At 52.2% G+C, this 26,965-nt stretch overlaps 1 protein-coding gene across 1 annotated transcript; it reads right to left on the bottom strand.

Annotated features, from left to right (window-relative positions):
* Positions 1 to 458: 458 nt before the first annotated feature.
* Positions 459 to 26,948, bottom strand: SH3RF2 (SH3 domain containing ring finger 2). The gene is made up of 8 exons (XM_027718597.2): positions 26,405 to 26,948; positions 15,181 to 15,450; positions 13,099 to 13,422; positions 8,683 to 8,777; positions 7,290 to 7,460; positions 6,965 to 7,179; positions 6,050 to 6,414; positions 459 to 5,114 (listed from the first exon to the last, which is right to left on the bottom strand). The coding sequence occupies exons 1-8, from the start codon at positions 26,774 to 26,776 to the stop codon at positions 4,836 to 4,838; spliced, it is 2,091 nt and encodes a 696-aa protein (XP_027574398.1). The 5' UTR covers positions 26,777 to 26,948; the 3' UTR covers positions 459 to 4,835.
* Positions 26,949 to 26,965: the final 17 nt, after the last annotated feature.

Here is a 26,965-nt window from a genome sequence, read left to right as displayed (position 1 = left end):
GAAGTGCTGTGCTCTCCTCTTGGCCAGGGGTTTCCAAGCACTTTGAAAAGAAAGAGGCAAGAAATGCTAAATATCATCATCCTGTTTACTTGTCGGTTCCTGATGGGGGCAAAGAGCCTCAAAAGTAGCATTGGGAGCTTGAGCTGGAACTTGGCCATGAGCAGGAGGGCAGAGCCCGGATTCCTGGCCTTGGAATCAGGTAACCCCCCCCTCACCCAGGTAACCCCCCCTTGCCATCTGTTCCCGAGGGTGTGAAACCTGAAATAAGAAAGTGAAAATAAACATTCATGGTTTTTTTTTTTTCATGCAAAAAGTTTTAATGGTGTCACAGCAGCCCCCATGGGCTCGTGAGCCTCACGCAGCGGGTGCCCAAAGCTTTCCCAAGCCCCGTGTTTCCCCCAGTTCCCCGCCCTGTTTCTCCCAGTGTCCCCCTGATGCCCTCCCCCAGTTCCCCCCAAGTGGCCCAACTGTGCTGGCAGTGCCCTCATGCTGCCACTCACTGCAGCTGCCACGGCTTCCAGTGCATGAGGGGCCATAACCCAGTTGGCCCCAATTAATTTAATTACCTACAGGCTACAGAGGTAAACATTAGTGCTATAAACTTAGATGAATAAACTTCTCAAAACTTAAAATATCTTTAAACCTTTGCTTTTCGTTACAGAAATACAAAATAAATAGCTTGAGGATTAATACAAAACAGGAAACTAATATTTTCTTGTTTATTGACTTTTCTCCCAAATAGTACCTTAAGTTGAAAAAAATCTTTTTAAAAAATGAACTTCATGGAAAAAGTATTCAGCATCCCTGAATTTATACAAGTGTTTCTGAACAATAAACTAAATGTATTTATTCCTTCTACCCATCACCAACTAAGCAAAGGTTATATATCCTACTATTTCTAAGTTATACATGTAAAAATAGTAATTTCTGTTTTCTCACTGATAGTCACCTGGTTGTAACATTTCATTGGAGCATTCCCTGGGCTCAGTGCAGAAAGAACTCAGTGAAATTCCCTGCTTGGTCACACAGGGGATCAGGGAAGCTCCTTTTGTTGACCCCTTCTGCCTTTAAAACATATTTTGGTTGGAACTTCGGTATAAATAGATCTTTTTCTCCTTTTGTTACCCCTGCAGTCCTCACCAGCCTGACACTGCGGTCTCTGATCCATCATTGCTTCCCACTGGGAACAGGTATGAAGGGATCAGCCTGTGGAGCTCCCATGGACCTCAGTGGTAAGTCCCCATCACTTCATGGACAGTTTGGGGTTCTAAACACTGATTTCACGAATATTTGGAAATGTTACTTTGTAAAAGGGGCAGGTACTGAGGCTTATGACAAGAAACCTGAAAACCTGAAGTCTTGAGCTGTGATTGCACTTCAAACACATCGTTGCACAAATGAACTGCAATAACTGCTGGGCAGGGAGTGAACAGGAGAGTGGTGTGCAGCGATGCTGCAGCCAGTCCAGTTCTGCAGAATTCCTTGCAGAATTCCCTCCTGAGACTAACATCATCCTTGTGGCACCTTTCCTGTGGCAGGTGGAGGGTGAGTCCCCTCTGGGCCCAACACTCCAGCCCCAGGATGGACTGGAAAGGGGGCTCCTCTGCATCCTCCCGTGTCTGAGACAAGGTGTTTGTGCCCAGAGCAGGGAGGCCCTCTCCACGTGGAAGGTGTGGGGAGAATTAGTGAATGCTTTGTTTTCTTACTTCTGCTGCCTCTGCTCATGATTTATCAGGAAGCAGGACTGCAGCCCAGGCTCGGGGGCAGGTTGTGTGCTAAAGCACTCCCAGGGTTCTGCCAGGCTGGGCAGGCAATTAAAGCAGCTGATGAATTATCTGATTTGGGCTCTAATTCATTAACTAATCATAAGGAATGAGCAGATAGAAAATAAACCCAATTGAAGAAGTTGGAGAGGTTCATTAATGGTCCCTCTGTCCCTGTGTGCTGCTTTATGCTTTTCCCAGAGCTCCATTCCTGAGCTGTGCTGATGGACACGGTGCTTGGGGTGTTTGGAGCCCGGCTCAGGCTGTCTGGGTTGGCAGAGAATGGTGTATTTTCATTATAGAAATACATCTTGCCTTTCTTATGCTGTTTCCTTGGTGCTCTGTGCTCCCTGTGATGGTCTGTGGCAGCACAGGAGGCTGCAGGCCTGGAGGGTCTGCAGGGCTGGGGATGGGACTGGTCCCTCTGTACCACTGGGAGCACAGAGGAATGACATCCAGGGGGGAAAGAGGGCCCTCCTGCCAATATGGGAAGGACAAAACAGGGTCCCAATGCTGATGTCTGACCTCTCTTCACTGAGGAAACAGGCTGAAGAGAGTCTGGAGGGTGGGAAGGCAGAAGGGAAGTTAAATATATATATATAAAGAACAGAAACCCTTGAAGAGCTTGCCCACCTCCATGAGAAGCTGCCACCCTCCTGCCAGCATGTGATGCCTCCCTTTCCTTTGCTACACTATTAAAAAAAATTTGGATGACAGCAGCCTGAAGGCCCAGAGTTTGGAGCAGATCCTCAGGGAAGATGCAGTGTACTTCAGGTTGCAGTCCAGAGCTGAAACAAAAAATGTGAAGTTTGCTGATATGCCGGGAACCCAGCGTGGTGATTCTGGTTGCAGAGTTAAGGGGGATGGGGTGATTCTTTCAGAACAGATGGTTTTGGCCCAGAGCACTTGGGGAATTGCTCCTTGACAGTTGATGCCTTTCCCAGTGTGACTGGTTTCTCCACATGGATTAGGACCAGTTGTTGGGCACTGCCTCACTTGGGGATCATGACAGTTTAGCTCTGGATTAGCTCAGCAGGCTCTGCTTTAGCCTGGGCTTTTGGAAGAAAGAGGTCTGAGTTCTTGTCCCTCTTTCTTGGAATGTTCCTTGGTGAAGTGACACAGTCCAGGAGCTCCCTCCTGGGGAGGAGGTGAGGAGGAGGTGCTGCTGGGGAGGAGGTGAGGAGAACTTGGCAGTTCTGCTCAGTGGGCTGTGGCATGAAACCCGTGGGCAGGGCTGTCTGTGGGGACAAGAGGCTTATTAGGACCTTTAGCTTTAAAGTACGTCTTGTTTTTAGTTCTGTCTCCCTACATATATTGAACATATTTAGGGCACTTATCACCATAGCATCACAGCTCTGAAATATCCTGCGTGTGAAACACAGGCATCCATCCCAAAATAGCTGCCTGCTCTTTTACCAAAGCACCAATATCGAGTGGAATTCTGTTTATTTCTGAGTATGCCTGGGATACGTGGACGTGTCTCGGTGATAGAGCCAGCTGCTTTCTGGTTCAGCTTTAAAGGGATTAGAGTAGTCTTCGGCAGAGGACCAGCTTGTCTCCCCTGAGGTGGCATTGCTGAGTTGTGCTCACCTTCCTGTTTGTGGCTGGTGCCACCTTTTATACCTGGGCGCACGACATGTTTTCATCTTGTCAGGGTGTTTCTGCAGGAGCTGAAATACTGACAGAGAGCACAAGGTGAGAACTTATCTGTGCCGTGGTGGTTGTTGTGCCCCTGAAAATCCCCACAGGCAGGCCCAGCTTCCTGTTCCACAGAGAAAGTCTGGAAGAGTGAAGGACCAGGGGCTGTGGCCCAGTGACTGATTTTATCCGTTCCCTTCGCTTAGTTCCAGGAGAAATTGTCCTTCTCTGAGGTCCATGCCAGGGCCTCAGAGAGTTTCCATTGACCAGTGGAGTTCCTTCCCTGGGTCTGTATGCAGGTAACTGAGGATGGGATTTCATGGCAGTTTTGGAGGGAGCACAGCTCCCACTGTCAGGAGAGGTGGTGGGTGGTGCCTGCAGCTGGGGTGGGAACTGCTGGTGGATAAACCAGCAATGGAAACAAAGTACGAAACCCAAAATCTGTTGTGCAGAGGTTTTCTGAAGAGCAGGCACAGCTGTGAGCCAGCACCACTCTCTGATTCTGCTGGCTTTCCTGGGATTCACAGGAAGATGCTTGGAAACTGGAGCTGGTGCTGCCATGGCAGAGGGTGATCTGGGGCACAGGGAATTCTGCTGAATTCTGCTTTCTGTTACATAGATGATGTTTCATGCACCTGAATGTAGAGTGAAACCCATGAATCCCACTTAAGATATTTACAACAGCCACATCTCAGTGAGTGGGCAGTGGGAAGGGGTTGGAGGGAGCTCATGGGGAGGAGGTAGCTGACAGAGGTGATCAGAGGGAAACCAAGCAATGAGGAGAAGCAAGATTCAGTGCCCTGACTGCAGAGCTTGGGTGACTGCAGTGATGGCACAGCCCTTCCCATTGTCTTTTTCCTCTCCAAATCACCTTTTAGACTGTTCTGAGTTAAAATTCCTGGGCTAAAACCAAAGAGAAAGGCAAGCAAGCAACTACCCTAACAAAAAATCTAAGTGACACCCCCCCCCCCCCCCCCCAAAGGCAGCGTAAATCGTCAGCCAGGAGCTGATTGACTCTGATTTATGGTTTCTTTATCCTGAGACAGGCAGGTAATGACCCGCTGTTAGATTTCTGTGGGCTTCCTGCAGCCCTGAGAAGATCAAAACAAGTGTAACTCTCTCTGATACCCGCACAGGCTTCCCTCCCCTCCCGCCGATCCTGCGGTGCCGTACAGGCAGCGACACCGGGGAACGTCAGTCCTCGAGCCCCATCTCCCGGCTCTTGGGCATCCCTGGGGCAGGGGGGCTCCCTCGGGGGCTCCCACAGCTCTGGAGGCCTCAGGCTCTCAGGTCCCGAGGGTGCCGGTGGTGCGGGGACACGGGAGCACCGTCCCCTCGCGCAGACGGGGAGCAGTGGAGGCTGTGCGGGGTCCGGGGTCCTGCGCGGGAGGGAGAGGAGCAGGTGCGGGGAGGAGGCAGGCGGGGGTTACCCGGTCAGTTTGCAGAGATGCTGCTGTAGCTCTTCTTGACGGGGAAGGTCAGCTGCCCCGACAGGTCCAGCGACAGCGCCTTGGGGTGCAGTGCCCGGCGGGGGTGCAGGGGGCTGGAGCCGAGCCGGGGCGAGTAGAGCACCAGCAGCTCGGGGCCCAGGCCGGCTTCGGGCAGCAGCACCTCGGGCTCCGTCCTGGCGCGCTGCAGGCGCGGCGAGGGCTGCAGGCTGTGCCGCTTGGGCGGCGGAGGGCTGTGGTTCTGGAACCGCACCGTCTTCACTTGCTGCAGCGAGAAGAGGACCAGGGTCAGGTGAGAACAGCAGCCCCCCCGCCCGCCGCCCCTCTGTGCCCAGCCCTGCAGAACCAAGGGGGATGTGCCGAGGGGGCGGCTGGATCCTTCCTGGGGCACTGGATGCCTGCGGAGAAGCCCAGGGGAATGTGCAGCCGATGGCAGGTGGAAGGGAGACCCAGGGACCAGCACGGGAGTGCTGGTGGCTACTGGAGACCAAGGAGAGTCAGTCCTGAGAGCCATCGACTGAGTTATCGGGAGGGAAGGAGCAGGAGGAAGCACTGCACCGGGAGGGTGGGCAGCCTGTCCTGCCCTCAAGAGACCTGCGGGTTCTCTCAGCTGATGCTGTACTGCCTGGGAGCTCTGAGGCTGCCTGGGCTTGTGGAGTGATTTGGGCACCTCTTTGGGTATCATGGGAAGAGGAAGCTTCACTAGTGCAATTTACAAAATGATTTCACTTTTATGAAATTTCTCTCTGGCTGCCAGAGGGGAAAGAAATTCCCATTCCAAATAGCTCAGCCCAACCGACGTGAGGGAGATGGGGCAGCTCTGCAAAGCTCTGCCTGACACAAGACCTGACACCAGGTCTGTGGCATTTCCCCATTCCCTCCCAAACTCTTGGAGACTTTGATAGGATTCTTTTCTGATTTAAGACCTCAGAAAGGTCTCAATATTTGCTTGTGACTGAACTTGGTGACAGGGACAAAGCCCCTGCCTTCCTGTAGGGCTTAATCTGGATGGCAGTGTCAGCAACACAGATACCTGATTTCTGAATGCAGGTGCCAATCCCAGTGATTTCTACTGGAAGAAAACCTGGTGAGGATGGAGCAAAGCCCTCGGGGGATTTGGCCCTGGTCAGTATTGGCTGACACTGCTGGTTCCAAGGGGAGGGGGGGACCCTCTGGAGCACGAGGAAGCACTGGCTGTACCTTCTCGGCGCTGTTGCGGCAGGTCTCTGGTTTCACCAGGATGGACGGCGGGGCTGACGCAGGCGGCTTTGGAGCTGCCTCACTCTTCACTGGAGGGTCTTTGACATCCAGGATCACTGAGCTGCACACGGAGGGGGTTCGACTCTCCCCTCCCCTGACCACAAGCGCCGGTGAAGCCTCGTGGGAGAAGTTTGGCCTCGTTGCTTCATCCATGCCGGCTCCAGGAGGGACGCTGTGTGACGGGGAGCCGATGTGTGGGTAAATCTGGAACTGCTGAGGTCGCCCCGCAGCCGCGGAAGGACGCCTGAGGGAGCCCGTGATCTGCACGGGGGTCCCTGCTTGCCCCGGCCTCTGCAGGGATCCATCTGGGGAGCAAGGAGCGATGGATAAAGAAAGTCAGCAGAAATCCAAAATGACACAGAGAGAGCAAAGGGGCAGAGTGAGCAGTGGTCACAGCCCTGCACGAACAGCCATGTTCACAGGATGCTGTGGGGCCGTAGCTCCCAGGGATTGCCACGTGCCCTCCCCCAGGCACCGGGACTAGCAGGCAGCAATTCGACCAATTTCGAGTCTAAAACCACAGACAGTGTCCCCTGCCAGGGCACTGCCTGCCTCCAGCAATACTGCCAGTGCTAGGAATGCACCACTTGGTTCCTCACACACTCCTGGAAATGTATTTTAAAACAGTGTGCATGGGCTGACGATAAATCTTGCAGCCTCCTTGGAAAGGATATAACCACTGAGCTCTGCATAAACCTTTGCAAGGAGTTTTTCCAGGGTGAGGCAAACACCCTGGAACTCCCGAAGCAGCCAGAGTGGGGCCAAGCAGGGGTGTGGAGCCACGAACCGCAGCAGCTGGTGTGGTTTTGGGGAAATGTGTCCGCTCTCCCTCCCGGAGCCCCCCCAATCACTTACTCTTCCTGGCGCTGCCGCGGCCACGCCGCAGCGGTGCCGGTCCCACCGTGCTCCTCCCCGGAGAGGGGATAGGGATGGGCAGCAGCACCGGCTTCAGGGCTCTGCTTTGCCTCGGGCCATTTTCGGAGATGCTCCCTTGGGAGGAGAGCGAGGAGGTCGACAGTGTCCATGAAGTGTACAGAGAAGGCATTTTTGAGTCGGTGAGACTAGATTTCCTGTTGGAAAAGGAAAAGAAGGGTGAGAGCTGCTGGGTGCCATCCTGCCTGGTGAGGGACCACCCTCTTCCCTCTCCAAGTGTTTTTGTTTCATGTAAGAAAAAGCAGACCTGAAGAGGGGAGCCACATAGTTGCTGGGGAAGACGCCGACTCTGCCCGTGACGAGAGACATTCCTCTTAACCAGCCATCATGGTCCTTCCCAAAGACACGGACCCCTTCTCCCTTCTGCAGCTCCAGCTCATCTGGTCCATGAGGCACATAGGAGTGGAGAGCCACACACCTGGGGAAAGAGGACGTAAGGGAATGCAGAACTGCCCCCGTGCAGGGTGGCTGGAGCATCCTGGAGCTCTGGGGTCTGACTGACCCATGTGTAACAGCAGTAGAAGAAGATAGTGTATATTTCAAAACTGTCTCCTATTTGTTCTTTAAAGAACTTTATTTTGTCTCCAGTGTAACACACTTAATTGCACTGTTGTTTTTTTTCAAAGGGAATGTGATCTGCTCCCAAGTATCAATGAGTTACAGCCAGATACAGCAATTACTGGGTGTTATTTACAAAATAGAAACAACAGACTAGTTGTCTGGACAGTAAGGGGCTATCCCAGAACCTGCAGGGCCAGTCTGTGTGAGGGGCTGCTCCCCTGGGGACTGGCACAGCCCAGGTGGGTCAGGGTGTTCTCATTCTGCAGTGGCTCATTGCTGTACAGGAGCCACCTCAAAGGCAGGGCCTGCAGGTGCTGGTCTGATACTGCAGGGTTGGAAAGGAGCTGCAAACCAGGCAGCTGGTGGGACCCTCTAATACCTTCCTCATTCTGCAAATTATTTTAATGTCTTAGGAGTTTTCCTGTCCTTGGCATTAAGTGTGTGCAGGAATCTTGGCTGACCTACGATGGTGTGTGTAGGTGCCCGAGCTGTGGGTGCTGCTTGTGGGCACCAATGTTCCCACAGCCTGGCTTGGCACTGTGGGTGCTGAGTGCTGGGTAAACAGTGTGTTGTGATGCTGTTTTTATTTTAGGTCCATTACTACAGCGCCAGGCTGGTAAATCTTGTCTTGAGGAAAACAAATCATCACAGCGTGTTGTCCACAAATTTTAACTCTGGGAAAGTTTTCAAAAATTGGATCGTTCAAAACACCAATGGCCATGAAGGTTTTAAAATAAATAACTAGAGGTACTTGAGGAGTGATTAGTTTCTTCACTCTTAAAAAAATTTAAAGTGTATTGTTGACAAACAGGCAGAACTGTTTGTCCATAAATACTGCAGTGAAGGAGTAAGAGGCAGGGATGGTTTGCCTGCTGGGAATAGAACAACTCAGATGTGACAACAGGTCTCTGCCACCCCCTGCTAAGACCAGCCAGGTATGTTCCTAGGTGGATCTGCATTTGGATCTGAGCTGTGCTCCAGTCTGCCTGCACCTCCTGGCTGGCAGGAGCAAGCTGAGGGAGAAGGTACAGGGAACTACAACCCCCTTCCCCCAGAAGTATTTCAGCTTCCTTACGTACAGGTAAGCTGGCACGTGGTGCTGCAGGTGGGGAAGGGTGATGATGGCTTCTGAGGGCCCCAGAGGTCCTGGTGCAGGGTAGTAAGAGGTGCTGACCTATGGGAGAAAAAAATCAAAGAAAACAAGGTATTAATCTGGTTATCGGCTTCTTTTAAGACACTGGAGGAGCAACTAAAAACATCTGACTGGCTTCACCCAACCTTCAAAGAAATCATCAAAGACGTTTCAAGAAATAGAAGTTTGCAGCATTTGACTTAAAAAAAGACCAGGCAGTGAGAGGAAGATAAAGAATCCCAGAATCACTGGGGTTAGAAAAGACCTCCAAGATCATCGAGTCCAACCTCTGACTGATCCCTACCTTGTCAACCAGACCAGAGCACTGAATGACACATCCAGTCATTTCTTGAACACCTTCAGGGATGGTGAATCCACCACCTCCCTGGGCAGGCCATTCCAATGCCTCACAACCCTTTCAGTGAAAAAATTCCTCCTGATGTCCAACCTGAACCCTCCTGGGGACAGCTTGAGGCCATTTCCTCTTGTGCTGTCACTATTTGCCTGACAGAAGAGCCCAATCCCCACCTGGCTACAACCTCCTTTCAGGCAGTTGTAGAGAGTAATAAGGACTCCTTTTCCCCAGGGTGAGCCCCCCCCAGCTCCCTCAGCTGCTTGATTCATGGTCCTTCCACATGAAGACACTTGCCAAGGCACAGCTCGGTTGGACTGATGGTGCTCACCCCATCCTTTAAGAACAGAGCCTGTTGGGGCAGAAAAGCTGGGGTGGGGGGAGGCTCTGGAAGCAGTGATGGAACAGGATAGCCTTAACCCAACAGCCGTGACTTCCAAGAGTCATGGGTAAGCCCTAAACCCGTATCTATTGGTAATCCCATAGATGGGAGATCCACTTGAGAGGGGAGACCCTCCTTCCCCTCTCCTTGCATTTGGTATTCTCTCATCCCTCTTTGCTTGGCTCTGAGCAAGACGAGTGCCTTTGATCCGTTCATGGTCTCTGGTGCTGCTTCAGGAACTAAAAGGTGTTTGGGAAAATGGCATTTCAAGCCCAGGCTTTGAACCAGGAGGAGACCATTGCATCTGCCAGGTGAGGACTGGTGTGATCACTGCCATTTCACTTGTTTATTTAGCTCCAGCTGGAAGTATTGAACCCTAAAGTAATACAGTCCTTGCCCCAGTGATCTTTAATGACTATGATTAAAGCCATTTACCACGTCTGTGGTGTCCCAGCAGCCCCACAGGTCTGTGTGCAGGGCGGGCAGGGAGCAGCCGTCGGCCACATGGGCAGAGACCCCTCGCTCAGGGTTGTGTGTGGCTGGGGTGGGCCTTTCCCCACTGTCATTCTGCATCTGCAGAGTGGTACCAGCCACCATAATGTCCTCTCTGGGCTCTCATAGGATCTTTGGTGTTCCAGGTAGGAACTGCAGTCCCGTTTGTGTTACTGAGGTAACTGTACCTCACACGTGCTGTGCCAGAGCTGCTGTCACCTGCCAAGGGTCCCTGTCATGCTGGTGAGGCCATGGGCAGTGTGCTGGGCTGTTCCCATGCCCTGTCCCCCCTTGTCTTGAAGTTTGGGTGACACCCCCACACTGAGGTGGTCTCTGAGGTGAGGTGTGAGCTGTTGGGGGTCCTCTACCTGGCATCCTGCTGAGGGTCTGGAGAGCACCCCCAAACCAGAACCTGCCTGTGGGCTGTTTCCATTCTTTTTCTGAGTTTGGTTTTGTGTTCCTTGTGCTCACTGGGCTGTGCAGGGAGCCCAGGAAGGTCCCAGCTACTGAACCTGTGGGTCTGTGCCAACCAGGGCCACTCCAACTCGTCCCTTTGGCTTCTGCCTTTGCTCTTCTGGTTGCCAGTGGTGCTGGCAGCACAGCAGCCCCTCGGGGTGGGGGCGATGAGGGAGCACTCGCTGCTGCTCCAGCCTCTCCACACAGGAGACGCTGCTGTGTGGAGGAAGGATGGCAGTGGGCAGCCTGGCATCCTTGGGATGCTCTTCTGCTGAGCTGTCCCTTCTGCAGCACAAAACGTGCCCTGGGGTGAACTGCTGCCGGCAACAGCTCATTCCCGTTTGGAATCCATCGCTGTGCACGCTGGAAGGTGACAGCCATGGTGCTGGCGTGTCTGTGCTGGGCCATGGCTGTGCCATGACTGTGCTGTGGCTGTGCCAAGCTGTGCCACAACTGTGCTGTGCTGTGTGGTGGCAGGAGTGTGGCTGCTGTCAGGAGGAACAGAGCTCCCAGCAAGGCAGGGTGGCGGCAGCAATGTCCCGGGAAGCTCAGAGCAGTGGAACATCTCTGGGCTGGGATGTGGCTGCCTGTCGTGCTCTCCAGCAATGACCACAGGCTCTATAATGATGCAAACTGGGGCTTTAATCTCGTGTTCATTTCAAATCTAATTTCTAGTGGTCAAATCTGTAACGTGGTGCTGGAGCACTGGCTAGGCAAGGACCTAGAGAAAAAGAAAAGTGACTCACCAGCTCTGGTGCTCTCCAGTAAATTAAGTTAATTAAAACACCCCAGCAATTCCAGCTTCTGTCTCGGACCTGGAGTGGCAGGTCAGCTTCAAAACATCTCTGCATTCCTCATTTGCTAGTCCAGGCAGGGTCAGACCAGTTGTGTTCATAAAGTGGATTGGAAACTATAATTCTACTTTAATAATTATCATAATCAAAACGTTTGAAATTTTGGGATTCAGAGTTTGTTTTTCCTGCATTGGAGAAAAATTACAGCCTTTTATGGGTATTCCTGATGGAACTGTGTTGAAGTGTCCTCTTTTGGCTGGAAAGTCCCACGTTTTTCATCTCTGTGTTCCCCTCTGCCTGGGAGCAGCTGTCCTTTAGCCTCCTCAAAGCTGCCTTTGGGTTTGCAACAGAGAGGAAAAAAGACTGGATGAAATATTTTCTAGCCATGTATAACTGGTTTCAGCATTCGCTTTTGCTGATCTCCTGCAAGTACCTTGCGAGCCCTTGTAAGTACAAAGGGTTTAACTCCCTGCCTCTCCTGAAATCCCTCTCTTACTCCATCTCCCGTTCTAGTGTGTCATCATCGTGATTCCCAGCACTGCTGACACAGGCAAGTCCCTGCCGAGAGTGTCCATGCACTGCCTTGTGGGGAGGGAGGCTTTCCTCATCTCATCAGGGGGCCATGGGAGCTCTCAGTGCTCTGCTGGATGTTGGGTCCTGCAGGTTCCACATCATTCAGTGCACAGAAAAGCGAAGGGCAGCTGTGGGGTCTATCAGCTCCCTTCACCGAGCGGCAAAGGGGAGCAGCAGCTCCCAGACAGACGTTCCCTGGCCCAGGGAGCGCCAGGTCCAGGGAATAAGCTCAGTTGTGACTAGGAAGAGATTCCCGTGGTGGAGCGGGCGGGCGCCCCGCTGCCCTCACCCCGCAGCCGCTTGCGCAACAGGCACATGCACAGACACGGCGGCCACAGCCCTGCAAACTGGTTCTGGCTCCGTCTGAGCCCGGCTTGGCACCGCCAAGGGGAAGGAAGAGCTGGAGGAGGAAGGCTGGGGCAGTGCCGGTTATTCCCTTTTATGGGCTGAAAGGAGTCCGACCGCTCGGTGGTGGTGGGAGTGCCAGGCAGGCAGGTGGTGCTGTGGAGAGCCCGACAACCTCCCAGCGCAGCATCTCCCGCTTCGCTTCTCCAGCCGTGCGCTGTCGCTGGCTGTGCCCGGGTGCAGCCTCCTGTCCCCTCGTCCTCTCAGGTACCCTCACAGTGCCCACCTGAACTTGCAAAGGAATCTCAGCTTTGCAGCTCAGTCATTGCAGGCCAAATCCAGAGGTGGAAAGAGAAAGCTGCATCCTGTGCAGCCTCAGGAACAGCACAGATCCCCCCCTCCCCGCCGCAGACCTCTGGGAGCAACACTGCAGCTTGGAAACAAGGAAATCCCAACCCTTCTAAGGCCGAACCGTAAATGTTCCCTTTCTTGCTTCTGCTGTTGGCAGTAGTTCAAACATTTTGGGTAAGATTCCATTGGGGGTGTGAGACATGATACTGTTTCAATTGAGTTATGGAACTCTGTAAGGCTTCATTTCCCTTCCACAACCCAGGATCTCACATGCTGGCTCTTTGCAGGCTGGTGCTCAGTACAGAATGCCTGCTGGGTGTTATTGTCCAGATGTGAACTGCCAGGGGCTGAGTGATTGCTTTCTAAAATGTTGGAAGAGCCTTGATTATGAAAGATGTCACATAAATCTAAAGCAACCCCTTTTTCTCCCGTTTCAGATGATCTGTGAAGATTCTGGACTCAGATCTTTAGTCAGAGCGGGAAGAAGGAATGAGACTCTTCTGCCTTCTAAAATAAAGAGTGGATACAGTCCAAAAGGTTGGTCTATGTTTATGTCTCAGTCCCCAGATCAGGATAGTCCCAGCTTTAGGATGCAGACTGGCATTGCCACTGCCTTACCTGGACAGGGGTGCTGTAGGGGAACTCGGCTTTCTCGCTGTTCTGGGTGGCCACGGTGGGGTTGCTGGAGCTGATGAGCACAGGGGAGCTGATCTCCAGGGCTGGGCGCTCGGCAGGCGCGTGGACCATCCGGTTGAGGGTGTTGAGGGCTGTGGTGATGGAGAACTGCCGCAGGCTCTTCCTCCTGGAGTCGGGCACCTTGGGGAAAGCCGGCGAATCCGCGCCCTTCGCCTTGGGAGACACCGTTCGCAGGGACGCGCTTTTAAACTGAGGGGACCAGTGGGTTTTGGAGGTCTGCAGGAGCTGCCGGGCGGTGGTGTTTGGCTGGGGGAGACAAAGGGAGACGTGATGTGGTTTCAGAAGTTACACCTGGCACAGCCCCCGGACTGCTCTGTTTCCCCTTTCCATTCTGGCAGCAGAGCTGCAGGCAGGGTTCAGGTGACGTTACAGGTGATCTTTAAAACGTTGGGGCTCAGTCATTTTCCTCATCTATCATCAGTGACAAATCCTAGGTGTAAAATTCCTGATGTGAAGCTGACAGCAAAATTAAATTCGTTTAAAAAACTTGTTGCTGAGACAAGGGTTTATTGAGGTTCAGTGCTCCCCCTGATACGTTCCTTGTCCAAGGCTTTGGCTGGTAGAGGTGCAGGGAGAGCTGACTGGTTCTTTCACAGTGCTTAATAACTCTAACTCTGAATTAGAAGGGACATTTAGATACATCTCCCTTTCCCCATCTATGTTGGCACACATGGGTGCATCTTGCAGCAGGACACCCAAGCCCTGCAGCTGAAGGCAGGGCACAGGCTCAGAGAGGCCATCACTGGTGGTGACTTTCCCAGCAGCATTAGATCCACTCAATTCCATCTCCCTCAGCCTGAACATTCATGGCCTGATGCTGCTTCCACTGAAAAAATCCTGGCTTGTTAAGCATTGGGGTTAATGAGGGAGAGGCAAGCCCCGAGTTTGCATATGGGCAGCATTCACACAGTATTTCTTGGAAACTGCTGATCAGGGTGTTAATAGCAAAGGGCATGTGGTGACAGTGTTTTTCACCACGATGGGTGCCAGAGGAATTAATCATGATTTACTGCTGACATTGACGAATTGCAAAACTTGGAGATTCTCACCCACTCGTGGGAGGCAACGTGCTCGACGCCAGGGATGGACAGGGGACTGAGGCAGGAGAGGTGCACATGGCTCCCAGGCTTTGTCATTTTACAGCAGGAGTTGTTTCCACATTTTCCCTCTCCAAACTAAGTTTAAAGCCCACAGTGTGTGCGTATGTACATGTGTGCCATGGCCATCCTGTCATTTCTCTCTGTGATCAAGCTCTAGCCTGAACTGGAAACATTCTTCTGCCTCTCCAAATACCAGGAGATGCGAAAAAAGGGGGCACAAACTGCGTGTCAGAGCCAAGAGAAGCCTCGTGTCTCTCACCAGCAGCCCTACCTTTGCCTTCTCCAGGATTAATTTCTAATTCCTTGGTGGGTCTATGTGTCCCTGACTAACTTGTGTCTGTTAACGCCAGACTTAAATAAGTCATTACTGAAGCTAAAATGATTTCATTAAATGAAAAGACATTTTACAAAATCTATTAGAGCTTCAAATAAGGTGTTTTGCTCATGTCCTCCTATAGAACAGCCACAAAGCAGAGCTTGCTGTAATTATGGGCATTACAAGTATTAATTTTATTTCTAGGAATTGGTGCTGGTGCCATTTACACTCTGCATCTCAAGCTAAGCTGCACAACACAATTAATGTCTAGACCAGTGCTAAAAAAATTCTGTCAGGGAGCGGAGTGGCTGGATGGCCTCCAGAGCTGCAGCACTGGGAGCACTGGGAATGCCGCCTGCGATGCACTGAGCTGGCCCTGGCTGAACTGGGGGGCACCTGCCTCCCTCTCTGGGTACCCCTTGTTCCTCTGTGTGCCTGTGGGGCATTGGGGGGTGTTTAACTGCTGGCAGCAGTGTCTGAGGGGACTTCGGAACCGTCCTGATACCCCAAAGGAGCTCCCAAGGATCTGGGGAGTGGCAGAGCACCGTGCACTGCAGGGGAGCTGTGTCCCGGTGCCGCGGGTGGTACCTTATGGAAGGTCAGGCTGTCCTTGTTTTCCGCCTTGTCCCGGCTCCGCAGGTCGAGGTTGTAGAGGGCCCTGCCGAGGGGCTGGGGCAGGGGCAGGTGCTTGATGACTTGCACAGAGCTGGCTGGGAAAACGCCACTGATCCCGTTGACCTCCCCCAGGTACCAGTTCTCGTCCAGCTGCCGGAGCAGCACGATGATGTCCCCCTTGTTGAACCGCAGCTCCCCGGGGTTGTGCCCACGGTAGGTGTACAGGGCCCTGGCTCGTGGCACCTGGGGGGAGAGAAACAGCCCCTGCAGTTCATCTGACACAGACAGAATTCCCCAAAAGCATTCGTAATTACTGGGAAAAAAATGTAGAGGTCTAAGGCTTAAGCATGCATCTGTTGGGATTAACTACCCACATCCTTTCTTGATGGGTTTTACTAATGAAGACAAGCTCCCAAATACTTATGCTAAGTTTGTATCAAGATGAAAAGCAGGCTGGACTTGTTTAAGAATATTAAGAAACAGTTAAGGCCTTAAACTAGTCTTCCCATGGGATCTGAGTGCCTGCTATGAGGTCTCCTCCTAACAATGTCTATTTTAATGACCCAAGTATTTCTATTTTAGAAGGGCTGGAGCTCGCAGCCATCATCCAACTGACCTGGTGGCTGTCACCTGCAAGGAGAACAGAGCAGAGCAAGGTGAGTGCAGGTTCTGCTCTCACATAGTTCTCTCACCCTTTAACACCTGGGACTGTGGTGTTACTTCAGCCTTTACCAGGGTTACAGTAAGGGGTGGCTGAATGTTATCGTTGCTGCAGTGTAATATGAGAAAGAGGAGATACACCAAAACCAGAAGATGAGAGAACTTTACCATTTCTACTCATCAAAATAAAATTACAAAGTTCCTCTAAAACAGCTGCTGTGCTGAGCCCTGCCTGTACCAGACCACTCTGGAGCTCCCATCCACCCTGCAGCGATGGGTCCCTGGCACAGTGCAGTCTTCAGTCTTAAGGGATAACACAAATACTGAGCCTCTGAGCTGGTGGCACAGATATGTGTGAGCTCTGTGCTGAGAAAAGGGGAAACCAGGATTGTCCCCAGCTCTAGAGCCTTGATAAGTTTTAACCAGAGTTGCTGGTGCCTGGACAGGGACAAGAGGCTTTTCAGCAGCTTCTGTGCTGGTCTCTACAGGTCTGGATTGTCCTTCTCCTTTCTTTAGAGGCTGCCAAGTGCTGTGGCCTGCTGAGTAGGGCCCTGGCCTGCAGTTTCTTCAAGCCATAGTCACCCCATCCCACCGATCTCACAGGAGATGGCACTTCTGTATCAGTGACACTTTCTGGCTTTTCCAGTCTTTTACTGTAGATTTCCCCAAACCCACCTGTGTCAGTGCCCAACGCTCAGGTAGGACTCCTGTAGAGCTCCCTCCCCCTCAGCCACTTTTGAGAGGTCAGGAAGGTGGAAGAGAGAAATTCAACATTAGTTTCCTGAAGTGTGGAAAAGGTCAAATTTCCCATGGAAATTGTTTAGGTTTTGGGAAGAAGACATCTTCCAGCATTCCCAAACACTGATGCTTGGTAGAAAAAAGGAATCAAGAAGAGAAAAATTTCATGTACTGCTTTTACTTCAAAGCCTTTGAAAGGGGAAGCAATTAGTTTAATGTTTAGTTCTAATTAACTCATCTTGCCTGTTAATTTGTGTTCATAGTAAACACATGTGCTCGGCTCAGTGACACTGAGTGGGGAAAGTGAGGCTCAGGCCAGCATTGTTCTCCATCAGATCTGAGCTCCTATGGAAAACAGGGACTGTATCCGTGCCAGGGCCATGGAAACTCCCTGCAAACACACTCCTGGACGTACGTGCTTTCCCATGAGAAAAACAGATCCCGGCGATAGAAGACATGGGTGGGCAGTTCTCCTTCAGAACCACTCAGGGACAGACTTGCTGGTGTTACACAAGGATTAGGAGCACAGACCTTGGGTTTGCCTCAGGAGCGACCAGAAAACAAACAGGGCTCCTGCAAAGTGTGAGAACAGGGCTTGGGAAGGAGCAGCACCAGCGTCCGGGATGCGAGGGAATGGCAAGATACAGCAAAACATTAAAGGCCGCAAGAACGAGTTATGGAAATATATTAAAAATAAGAGAAACTCTGCAATGAAATGCATGCCTGGTGCTAAGTGGGAACAGGGAGCCAACAACGGGGTGCTCAGAGCCTGGAATATTCTTTCTTCAGTAAGCAAAAGGATGAGACAGGAGGGCAGACTGGGATAAATAACCGAAAACCAGGTGGGAGAGGTGTGTTTGTGTCCTGTGGCTGGCTGACAGGACTTGGATGGATGGCTGGATGGTTGGATGGATGGGCTCTTTTTTCCTCTAAGCACACTCACAACCTTCAGTTCTTCACCTCCTCTTTCACTCTTTCCTCCCACTTTTGTGCCCTTTCACATCTCCCAGCCCAAGTCAGATTTTTTCAAAGTCTATAATTTTTGCTATTTTAATTTTTTTTTTTTAATTTTGTTTGGCTGTTCATATACTGAACCAAAAATATCCCAGTGATTTCCCAACTTTATTTAGGATATAAACCAAGCCTTTATCTACCCACAGGGAGCAACTAATGTGGTTTTTACTGTACAGGCCCATCACAAAATAAAGCTGCAAGCTGAAGATTTCAGAAAGATGTGCACCTGGGTCACTGGTTTTTAATATGTTCATAGGAAGCAGGAAAGACAAAGAGGAACACCAGACCCACCCTGTGGCAGCCACAACGCTGGCGCTGGGGTTGGGCAGCAGAACCCCCACGGCCCATCGCTCTCCTGTGGCCGCAGATCTGATCTGATCTGATCCCTGTCTCAGCTTGGGCTGGTTTCTGTCCACTCCTGGGTGTCCCAGATCCTCTCCAAGGCATCTGTTTTGCCTTGTTTAAAGTAGGTTAATTGCAAAGCAGAAACTGAGGTACTAATTAACCTGGCGATAAAGACAAGGAGTGCCTGGAGGTGGCTCGCCCCGGGCTGAGGGCAGAGGGAGAGGCTTTCCTGGGCCAGGACATGGTCCTGGGTGCAGGGGCAGGAGGGAGTTTTGTGGAGTTTTCTCCCATTAGCATGTCCAGTTGCTTTTTGTTAATCCAAGGCAGCATTTCAATTTAGCAGGGTGGTAGTGGCAGCAAAATGCTCAGCCAAATATTGCAGAGGCTGGCTGGTCCCTAGTGTGGGTTTGGTGTCTGTCTGAATATCTCTCTGGGAAAACAGTGGGAGCAGCTCTGTGGAAAACTCAGCTGAAGGTTTCTGATAATTTGTGTAGTTTTGCTGCCCAGTAGCAGAGAGGGAGAAACTAGAGATAAGAAACCCATTTTGTGGGTGGTTGTAACTTTTTTCAACGCTGCCTCATTTTTTCTGGTTTTTCCCCTCTGTTTTTTCCTCCATCACATCTGAGTGGGACAGGACCCTGTCCCTGCCAGGCACAGGAGGTACTTCAGGCCGAGCCCCAGGGAGAGAATGCAGCAGGTAACACCAGGTGTGGAACCAGAACCCCCCCACGGCAGCACTGTCTCTGGGTGAGATGCTTTTCTCTCCTTGGCCACTCCACCAGCAGGGATGGTCATGGCAGATGCACCTCAATGCTTTTCCCCCATTCTCAGTGGATTTGAGGCCAATAAGGGAGAAAAGATTTTATTTTTTTCGCTATTTTTGGCATTTGGCAGCAGGCTGTGCCAGGGCAGCCATCCAATGCCTGAGTCTCCCTCCGCACAAAACAAAGCAGCAGATTAAAAATACGTACGTGTGTGAGGAAGCAACTCAGGGCTTCTCTTTCTTGTGGAGAAATGAACTCTGTAATGATCTGAAAAGAGCTGGTTATAACTCCTTGTGATTGGCAGGAGGGGATTCATGTAAGACCCTGTACTCAGAGCATGGGAATTGACAAAAAGGAGAAGGAGAAGCAGCATGTAAGGCTGGCTGGGGAGGGAGTCACCAGGAGCAAAGCCAGGAGCTCAGAGAAGAGGAGAGGCTGCTGATGGAAGCTGGGAACACCTGTAAACCTTGTCCCAGGCAACTCCCTTTAAAACTACCCCATGGCCCCATGGTGACACCGGCTCTGCTGGAGGAGACTGAGCCACAGTTTGGATACTCCAGGCTAAGGCCATGAATGGATACTTGAGGATACTTTGGATACTCCAGGCTAAGGCCATGAATGTCCCTGCTCTGGGATCCATTCACTCCTGCACCCACTTCCAAGCACAGCTCGGTGAGATACAGCTGGAGACGTTGGATGGGATCCTTCTGTGTCCCAGATGCTCTGACTTCACCACCTTCCCTGACTGTGCGGATGGACATGTAGGATGAGGGGCATGTGAATCCTTGGAACAGCTCATTGCTACGGATGTCCAGGGGTGCTTCCTTCTGATTTACTGCCGTGGCTGACGCAGAATTGGACCCAACCCCTCAAACCTCGGTGGGCACCCTACTGATCCAGCTGTGGGGGCAGACCCATGGGTCTGGGGATGCTGCTGGCAGATGGATCAGGAATGGCCTCAGACAGGCTTGGACCTGCACCTCGGTGTTTCCCCAGCTCTGATTTTCCTAACCACGTGAAGGGAATGCCCTGGAGTGGCTCCTTGCTCTGCTCCATCCTGCCCCTTGAAGGCACTTGAAGGCAGCCCGCTGCCCCAGGCCTGCTCTCTCCTCCCCCTCCAGAGGAATGTCTCTGCAGTAAATCCCCAGGGACTGATCCAGATCTGGGTGATGCCGAAAAGCCAGAGAAAAGGGAGGTCATACTTGTTCCCTTGTTCTTCCCAAGGGCCTCCCGCAGGAGACCCGTCAGCACAAATGTCAGCAAAAATCAGGCAGCACAAATGTCTCACCTGGAGGCAACCAGTGACTCCAGGACAGATCTGAGGGCACAACCCAGGCCACACTCCTGATGGGCTGTGACTTACACACTGAACGTATGGAGATGGGTGTTATCCACACGCTGATGCCAAAGGAAACGGACACGCTGGCTCTTCACAGAGATGATCAATAACATCTCTGTTCGTTCTGATTCCCGAGAGCCACCTCGGCTCCTGCCACTGACTGCCTGCGTCTCCATGGGATGAATGAGTCCCATTCCCTGTTCTGTGTGCTCAGCTAGCAAAGTTCAGGGCTCTGCAGGATCCAGGTGGATGAAAAGAGCTATTTGAATGTAAATTAATTGCCATTACAATTCTGTTTTTCTGCGTTTCGCAGAGGAGATAACTTCAGCCTTGTCACAGAGAACAAAACCTTCAAAAGTGAACTTGTCATTTCAATCTCTTCATATAATTATATTCTGAGGATTCAGACAGTTGGGTGGTTTCTGCATTATTTCTCCCCCGAGGAGGATTGTTCCCATCTTCCAAGCACATGCAGACTGTGTGCAGCAGAGAGAACAAAGCCAGTCCCTCCTGCTTACGTCAGCCCTGGAGCTCACCAGATCTTCCTAATTCCCTCCTGTGCCTGCTGGAAGACGAGGCCATGGCTAACAGTGGTGGCCATCTGCCCCTGAGCTGACTGGCCATCATGGGGGGATGCTGAAGATGTGAATTGTATGGATTTAGGTGGTTTTGTGCTGCTCCAGCTGCAGGGGTGATGGTAGAGGGACTGGGAGCACTTACCCCTTTGCTAACTCACACCCCTGTGATGCCCTGATGATAGAGGTTCATGTCACTTCTGAAAGTGGCCTATTGTAGTTCTGGCTTTTTAATGCAAAGGTGACATGAAAAATGAGGAAAATGATTAAAGAAAACACAGAGCAGCTTCTCTGATGGAGCGGCTGAGGGATGCTGAGGTACCGTGGCCAGTGTACAACCCCATGGGGAATGCCCGGCCACGTGTCAGTGACATCCCCATACTGCTCAGGAGGCCAGGGCTGGATCAGGCTTTGCTTTGCCTGTGTGAAACACTGGAGAGATTCAGGTGGGCAGGAGGAGTGCCCAGGTGCACACAGGGCAGGAGCTGGACCTGAGCAGGGCTTTGCTCCTGGATGCCGGCGGAGCTGCAGAGGGAGCAGGGACGGGTCTGTGAGAGGAAGGAGGGGACACGGGCAGGGCACGGCAAGGGGATGCTGGGGACTGGGGCCAGCGTGTTCGAGCTGCAGTGTCTGCATGAAACCCTTTCACGCCTCTTCCCTCGCTGCTGCCGTATCAGATGTGTCTCTGCTGCCGTCAGCAGTCCCGGGCAGTGGTTAAGTTGTGTGTCATGGGTTTAAGCTGCACGGAAAACAAACTGTGTCAGCCCTCGGCGTGCCCAGTCTTGATGCTCTGCCTCAGCACCGCCGTTCTCAGAAGTGGCTGTTTACTGTGCAGGGAGGAAACCTGCATCCCTCTCCCTCCTCCTCCTGCTGCTCCCGAGTCCTCTCCCTGCCAGTTCAGTGCCCTCCCTGTGCCGGGAAGGGGAGTGCTGATGTGGCTCCTCAGCCAGCACTGCCAGCCCTGGGCAGCACAGCCACCTCTGCCCATGGGCACCGGGCCCAGGCATTCTGCAAGCCAAGACAGTGCTGGCAGCAGGGAGGGCCCTCACCTCTGTCAGGACACCTGCTACATCCAGCCCTGGCACACTGCAGAGCTGCACGGGAATCTGCCTCCTCCTCTCCCTTCTGTCCAGAGGGAAAATGACAAACTCAGGCCAGTGACCGACTCCATGGTCCCAGTGACAGTAGTCAGTGACCATCAGGGAAGCTGTGAGAAAAGGAGGACTCAGACTTTGAGGCTCCTGGCTGACCACGGCACTGTGCAGGTGAGCTCGCAGAGGAGCCAGCCCTGCTGTGCTATTCCTGACTCGCCATCTGAGCCTGACTCATTGCCTTGGAAACAAATTAAAACACTTTTATGTGTTTGCAGCTTGGTACCTAATTTTGTAAAACCAGGGAAACTGGCTCCTGCTGTTGGCCATGGAGGTCCTTTGGCTTTCCACCACCTCTGGTACCACCCAGGAGTGCCCCACGCCCGGACTGTTGCACACACAGTTTTTGGGGGGTGGGTTGTCCATCAGTCTATATTGAGGTGACCCCACTCTCTTTGCAGTAGATAAAAGTACTAAAACTACATGCAAAGGGACAAAAGGCACACACCAGTGTCCTGCACAAGGTGCCACCAGAACTGCAGGAACAGCTGCTCATTCTGCTAGAATGAGGCAACAGTGATGGTGGAGGAGAGTTGGGACAAGCCCTTTCTCCAGAAAGGCCACAAGGCCACACAGAATTTTGTAGGCAAATGAAGTGTCTCCGTGTCCAGCTGAGGGGCCCCATGGTGCACACCTGCCACCCCCAGCAGCTGTGGGGCAAGAGGATGCTCCCTGTCTCTGGTATGAAAGGAGCCAGCACCACCACTTCAGGCAGAGCTGGGCCTGGACAGCATCCCCGAGTTTGTGAGGTCCCTGCAGTGGCTGTCCAGCTCAAGGGGATGTGACACGTTTTGAGGTCATTGCCATGACTGCATGAGAACTGCTGGGGGTTCTGGGAGGGTGAGGAGGGGGGTTGGCTCAGTGAGTGGGCCAGGAAATGTGTTTGCCTCTGGTGGGTGCAAATATGGAGGTTGCTTTGAAGAAGACTTCAAGAAGCTCCAACAATCCAAGTGCTGTCTGTCAAATCTAGAAAGGAGCTGGAGATGATTCCGGAGGAGAAGAAAATACCAAGATGCAGGCACTATCTATAGACGTCCGTGTGAAGGTGGGACGTTGGAGTGCAGAGTATTTTTATCCCAATAGAGGTGTTATCTGTCTATCTCCCATGAAATGCTGGAGGGGGGTGTTAAGCACTCAGTTCATGCAAAGATAAAATAGCCCAAGTCACAGTTAAATCTGCGTGGTCTGTGTTTTCCCAAGGCAAGCTGTCATACTCGGAATTTTTCTCCTCTAGCTCACTGTCCCATGTTTGTTGCATGACAAAGTTCAGCGCCCAAGTAGCTGTTTAGTGGCCTGGACGGAGTTTTGCCGTGTGCAGGGTGCAGTTGGGTCATCCACCCCATCAGAAGTGGTTCCTGCACACCTCAGCACACACGGTCTGCTTGCTCGCCAGCGGCAGAGCCGCGCTCAGCTCGCAGCGGGGCTGCAGCCGGCTGAGGAGGAGCTTCAGTACAAGCCTTAACCACACCTGGCACATGCCAGGGGCGGTTCCTAAGAGTTCAAAGGCTTCGGCGTGGCTTATTTACGCATATACCTCCCAGCAGATCCTTTTATTCTTAAATTCCAGACAGTTTATTACGTGAAGATCCTGAAAATCCAAAGTCTTGTCCTCTCTGCATTGATGTTAAAGATCTGAAGGCCTGGCCTGAGGTGCTGGGAGCAGCTGCGGGGTGGTGCTGGGGGCTTAGGGCAGTGCCAGGTGCTCAGGGCTGCACTGCTGGAGTGGCTGCTCCATGGAGGCTGTGCAGGATCTGGCACAGCCTGGCTGTGGATATGCACGGCCGGGCCCACGTGCACAAACCCAGCACGTGCCCACCCCACGGTAGCTCATAGGAAGTGGATTCAAAAGGGATTTAAATGCCAGCAAATAAATAGCTTGGGATGGGCTGTAATTAGAAAATTCCCTGTATTTTAACAACTGGCTCTGGGAAATTCCTGGCTAAAAACAGAGTGCTGTGTTTGTGCTAATCCAGCAGCCCTGCGGGGGCCTGCTCACTCTTCCTGCTCAGAGTGAGAGGAGCTCTTGGCTTGCTGGGTGAGGAGGGATTTATATTACTTTTTGCCTTCATGGATGCTTATGGGGATGAAGAGCAAAGAGCTGGCAAGGAAACATCTCTGCTGAGAGAGAAACTTTGATCAAACTTGTGATTTTCTCAGCTCCAGGGAGTAAAGGAAGTTTATTTATAGAACAGCCTTGGTAAAAACAAACCCCAGCCCATATCCCGTGTTGGATGGCAGCTCTGGCTGCAGTACAACATGGGGCATGTCAATTGTGTTTGCTCTGTAGCACAAGGTTTGGATAGCATTAGGGGTAATTAACAGCCCTTGCAGATCAGGGCAGTCTGTTTTTGGGGAGCATATGACCTTCCACTGCAGTAGAACACGGACACTGCAATTCCGAGTACCCGGGAGAGCACTGTGGTGGGATGAGCAGGACTGCACAGTAGCTGCTCTCACTGTGATTCCTGACAAAAAGCATCTACTCTGAAGTTCACATCATCTGGAGGCCTCTGCTTATCCAGATTCCTTCAGGTGAATACCCTGGAACTCAAGCACTCCATGGTGTAGGGTGATAGCAAGTCACCCTCATCAGTGTCTCGTCTTTGCACTTCACAGGCAAACGTGTCCCTGCTGTGACCAGGTGCCAGCACAGGGGAGGCTCCAAATCCCACTGGAGCACCCAAATAACGGCTGGTCCTGAATGCAGGTATTTAAAACCACCAAAACCAAAAGGTGACTAATACATTGCATTCTTCACCTTGCAACTGAGGATTACAAAGTGTTTTATAATTAAGTAACTAATTAAGTCTAAGAGCATTTCAGTGTAATGTGTTTTATGTCCCTTCCCAGAGAGGCACAGGAGCTCAGAGTGCCAGGGAGCCAGCTGCAGCCACTGCTACCCCACCACTCGCTGTCTCTGCTGATTCCCAGGAGTTTGGTCCTAAAACTGGTCTTGAAAACTTGTGGAAGCTGCAGACTGATGGATGTTGACATTATGTATCAGCAGTAAGTACCTACCTGCCCTGAGAACCAGTAAAAGAAACATGAAATGAGTGAGGGAAAAGAAAACCAGAGGAGACTACCTGTGCTTTTTTATCCAGGGGAGTCCAGTTGGAAAAACTATAACCTCCTTGACAGCTGGAATGTCAGCCTGGGATAGCAGTGACTGAAACCTGTCACCGTTGGATGGTTCGTAACTCACACGAACGGCACAAGCAGCTCCTGCAGCTTCCCTGGAGAGCTGGTGGCTCCCAGCAAGGGTGTCGCTGCTGTCACAGCCCTGCGGATGGAGCAGGGTCCCCACGGTCAGAGCAGTGTCCATGTGGACAGAGCAGGGTCCCCACATGGGGACCATCTGTCGGCAGCCCAAGGACCCACTCTGCCCTCCCACCTGGCCCCCAGGCACCTCCCAGTGCTGCAGCAGAACGTTCCGGGATGGGCCATGTTGCCCACCCACCCCTACCCCCCTACCCCTGGCTGTGATGTGTCCAGGCAGCGCTCCTGGGAAGGGACCCGGAGCCCGTGGCTCAGGGCTGCACTGCCACGTGGTCCAGTGGGAACACCTGAGAGAGGAGCTCTGCAGGGATGCCTGGTTTTGGTGTGTGATCCATCCAAGACCCTTATTGGTGCCACAGAGATTTCCTGGGACAAGCATGCCAGCTCATGGCCACAGGACACAGGGCCTCCCCCAGCAACACCTGCACGTGTGCACGGCTCCAGGACCCCGGGAGGACAATGCAACGCAGGGGAGGACACCTGTCCTGTGCCTGCCAGACATTTACAGCTCTGCAGTTCTGCCCAATGCTCTGGGATGCAACAGCCCTTTCAGCCGAGATTTTATGTGCCATGAAAACGTTTGTAGAGACATTGTACAAAAGAATAGTTCAGGTGGGAGAAATGGAAGTCCAGGAATATAATGTAGGAAAGGTGAAGCCACAAGTCTCTAGCCCAAATTCCATCTAAGCCAAGCTCCTTTAACAGGTCTAACATCACATCCTCATTATTCAAGAAAAGCTTTTGTACTGTTAAAGAAAATGACAGAAAGAACTTTGAATTTTAAAATTAGCCTAGTAACTCATCCCTAGGTACAGTCAGTGAGTGCGTCAAATTTAGTATTTTTAACTAGTGAACCTCCCAGTACTTTGGCAGGATCAGCAGCATCATTGGGCAGGCTCCTTCCTTTCCAATGCAGGGGAAACTGAGGAGCAGTGATGTGAAATACTTTCTCCACCACTAACAGTTACAGCTCTGCAATTACTGACTTAATTGCTATCAGTCAAAAGCAGTGTATTGCCCAAAAGTCAAAGTGCCTGAAATGCCCTCAAAAGCCAGGAAGCACCTGAAAACTCTGTGGGAAAACAGCTGCTGGGAAGTTTTTGTAAGGAGAAAGGCAGTCTGGCTTTGTCTCAGCCTGGGAGTCAATTCAATTCCTGCTGCAACGAACTTGAAACAGTCAAATATCACACGGAAACAGCAGCCAGATTTACAAACAAAACGCTCTCTCTCACTTCAAGCACTCTGCAGTGCTGCTAACAGGGAAGGTTCCTGGCTCTGGGCACGCAGCAGGAACCTTTCTATGCTCACAGAGTAAAGAATATCAACCTTCCTTACCCCTTCCATGTGGATCCTGGGATTCGTTGCCAGCCGGTGCTGGTGCAGCTGCAGCCCCCTGGGGATTCTCCTGATGGAGGCAGGGGAGGACAGGACCCCTGACCTCTGGATCGAGCCAAACCTGGTGATGTTTTGTCCACACCTGACTCCATCCAGGAGGCGAATGAGGAGCAGGTTGGAGGGGAGCTGCTCGATGCTGCACAGGACGAGGGTCCTGCACTCAGGGCACCGTAGCTCCTTCTGGGATTTCAGGATCCTTTGCAGACAGGGCTTGCAGAAGGTGTGCTGGCACGGCAGCACCTTTGCCGTGGCGTCGAGCTTTTCAAAGCACACAGGACACTCCAACAGGTCAAGGAGAGCCAAGTCATCCATCTTCAGTGCAGAACTCCGTCAGGAGCGGAGCTGGAGCCATCCACACCCCACATCCACTGGAGCTGGCTGAGATGCCTCCCTGTGCCTGCAAGAACCAGATCCTGGGCTCCAGCAGCTATCCTGCTCGGAGGGAGAGGGAGGAGGGAGCGCGGAGCAGAGCTCCACTGCTGGAGTGTGTAACGCAGCCAC

The sequence above is a fragment of the Pipra filicauda genome, unplaced genomic scaffold (genome assembly GCF_003945595.2).
Source record: "Pipra filicauda isolate LSUMZ 115617 unplaced genomic scaffold, ASM394559v2 scaffold3_size10097308_pilon, whole genome shotgun sequence".
Classification (NCBI taxonomy): Eukaryota; Metazoa; Chordata; class Aves; order Passeriformes; family Pipridae; genus Pipra; species Pipra filicauda.
The sequence above is the reverse complement of the archived record's forward strand: the minus strand, read 5'-3'. Positions and strand labels throughout refer to the sequence as shown.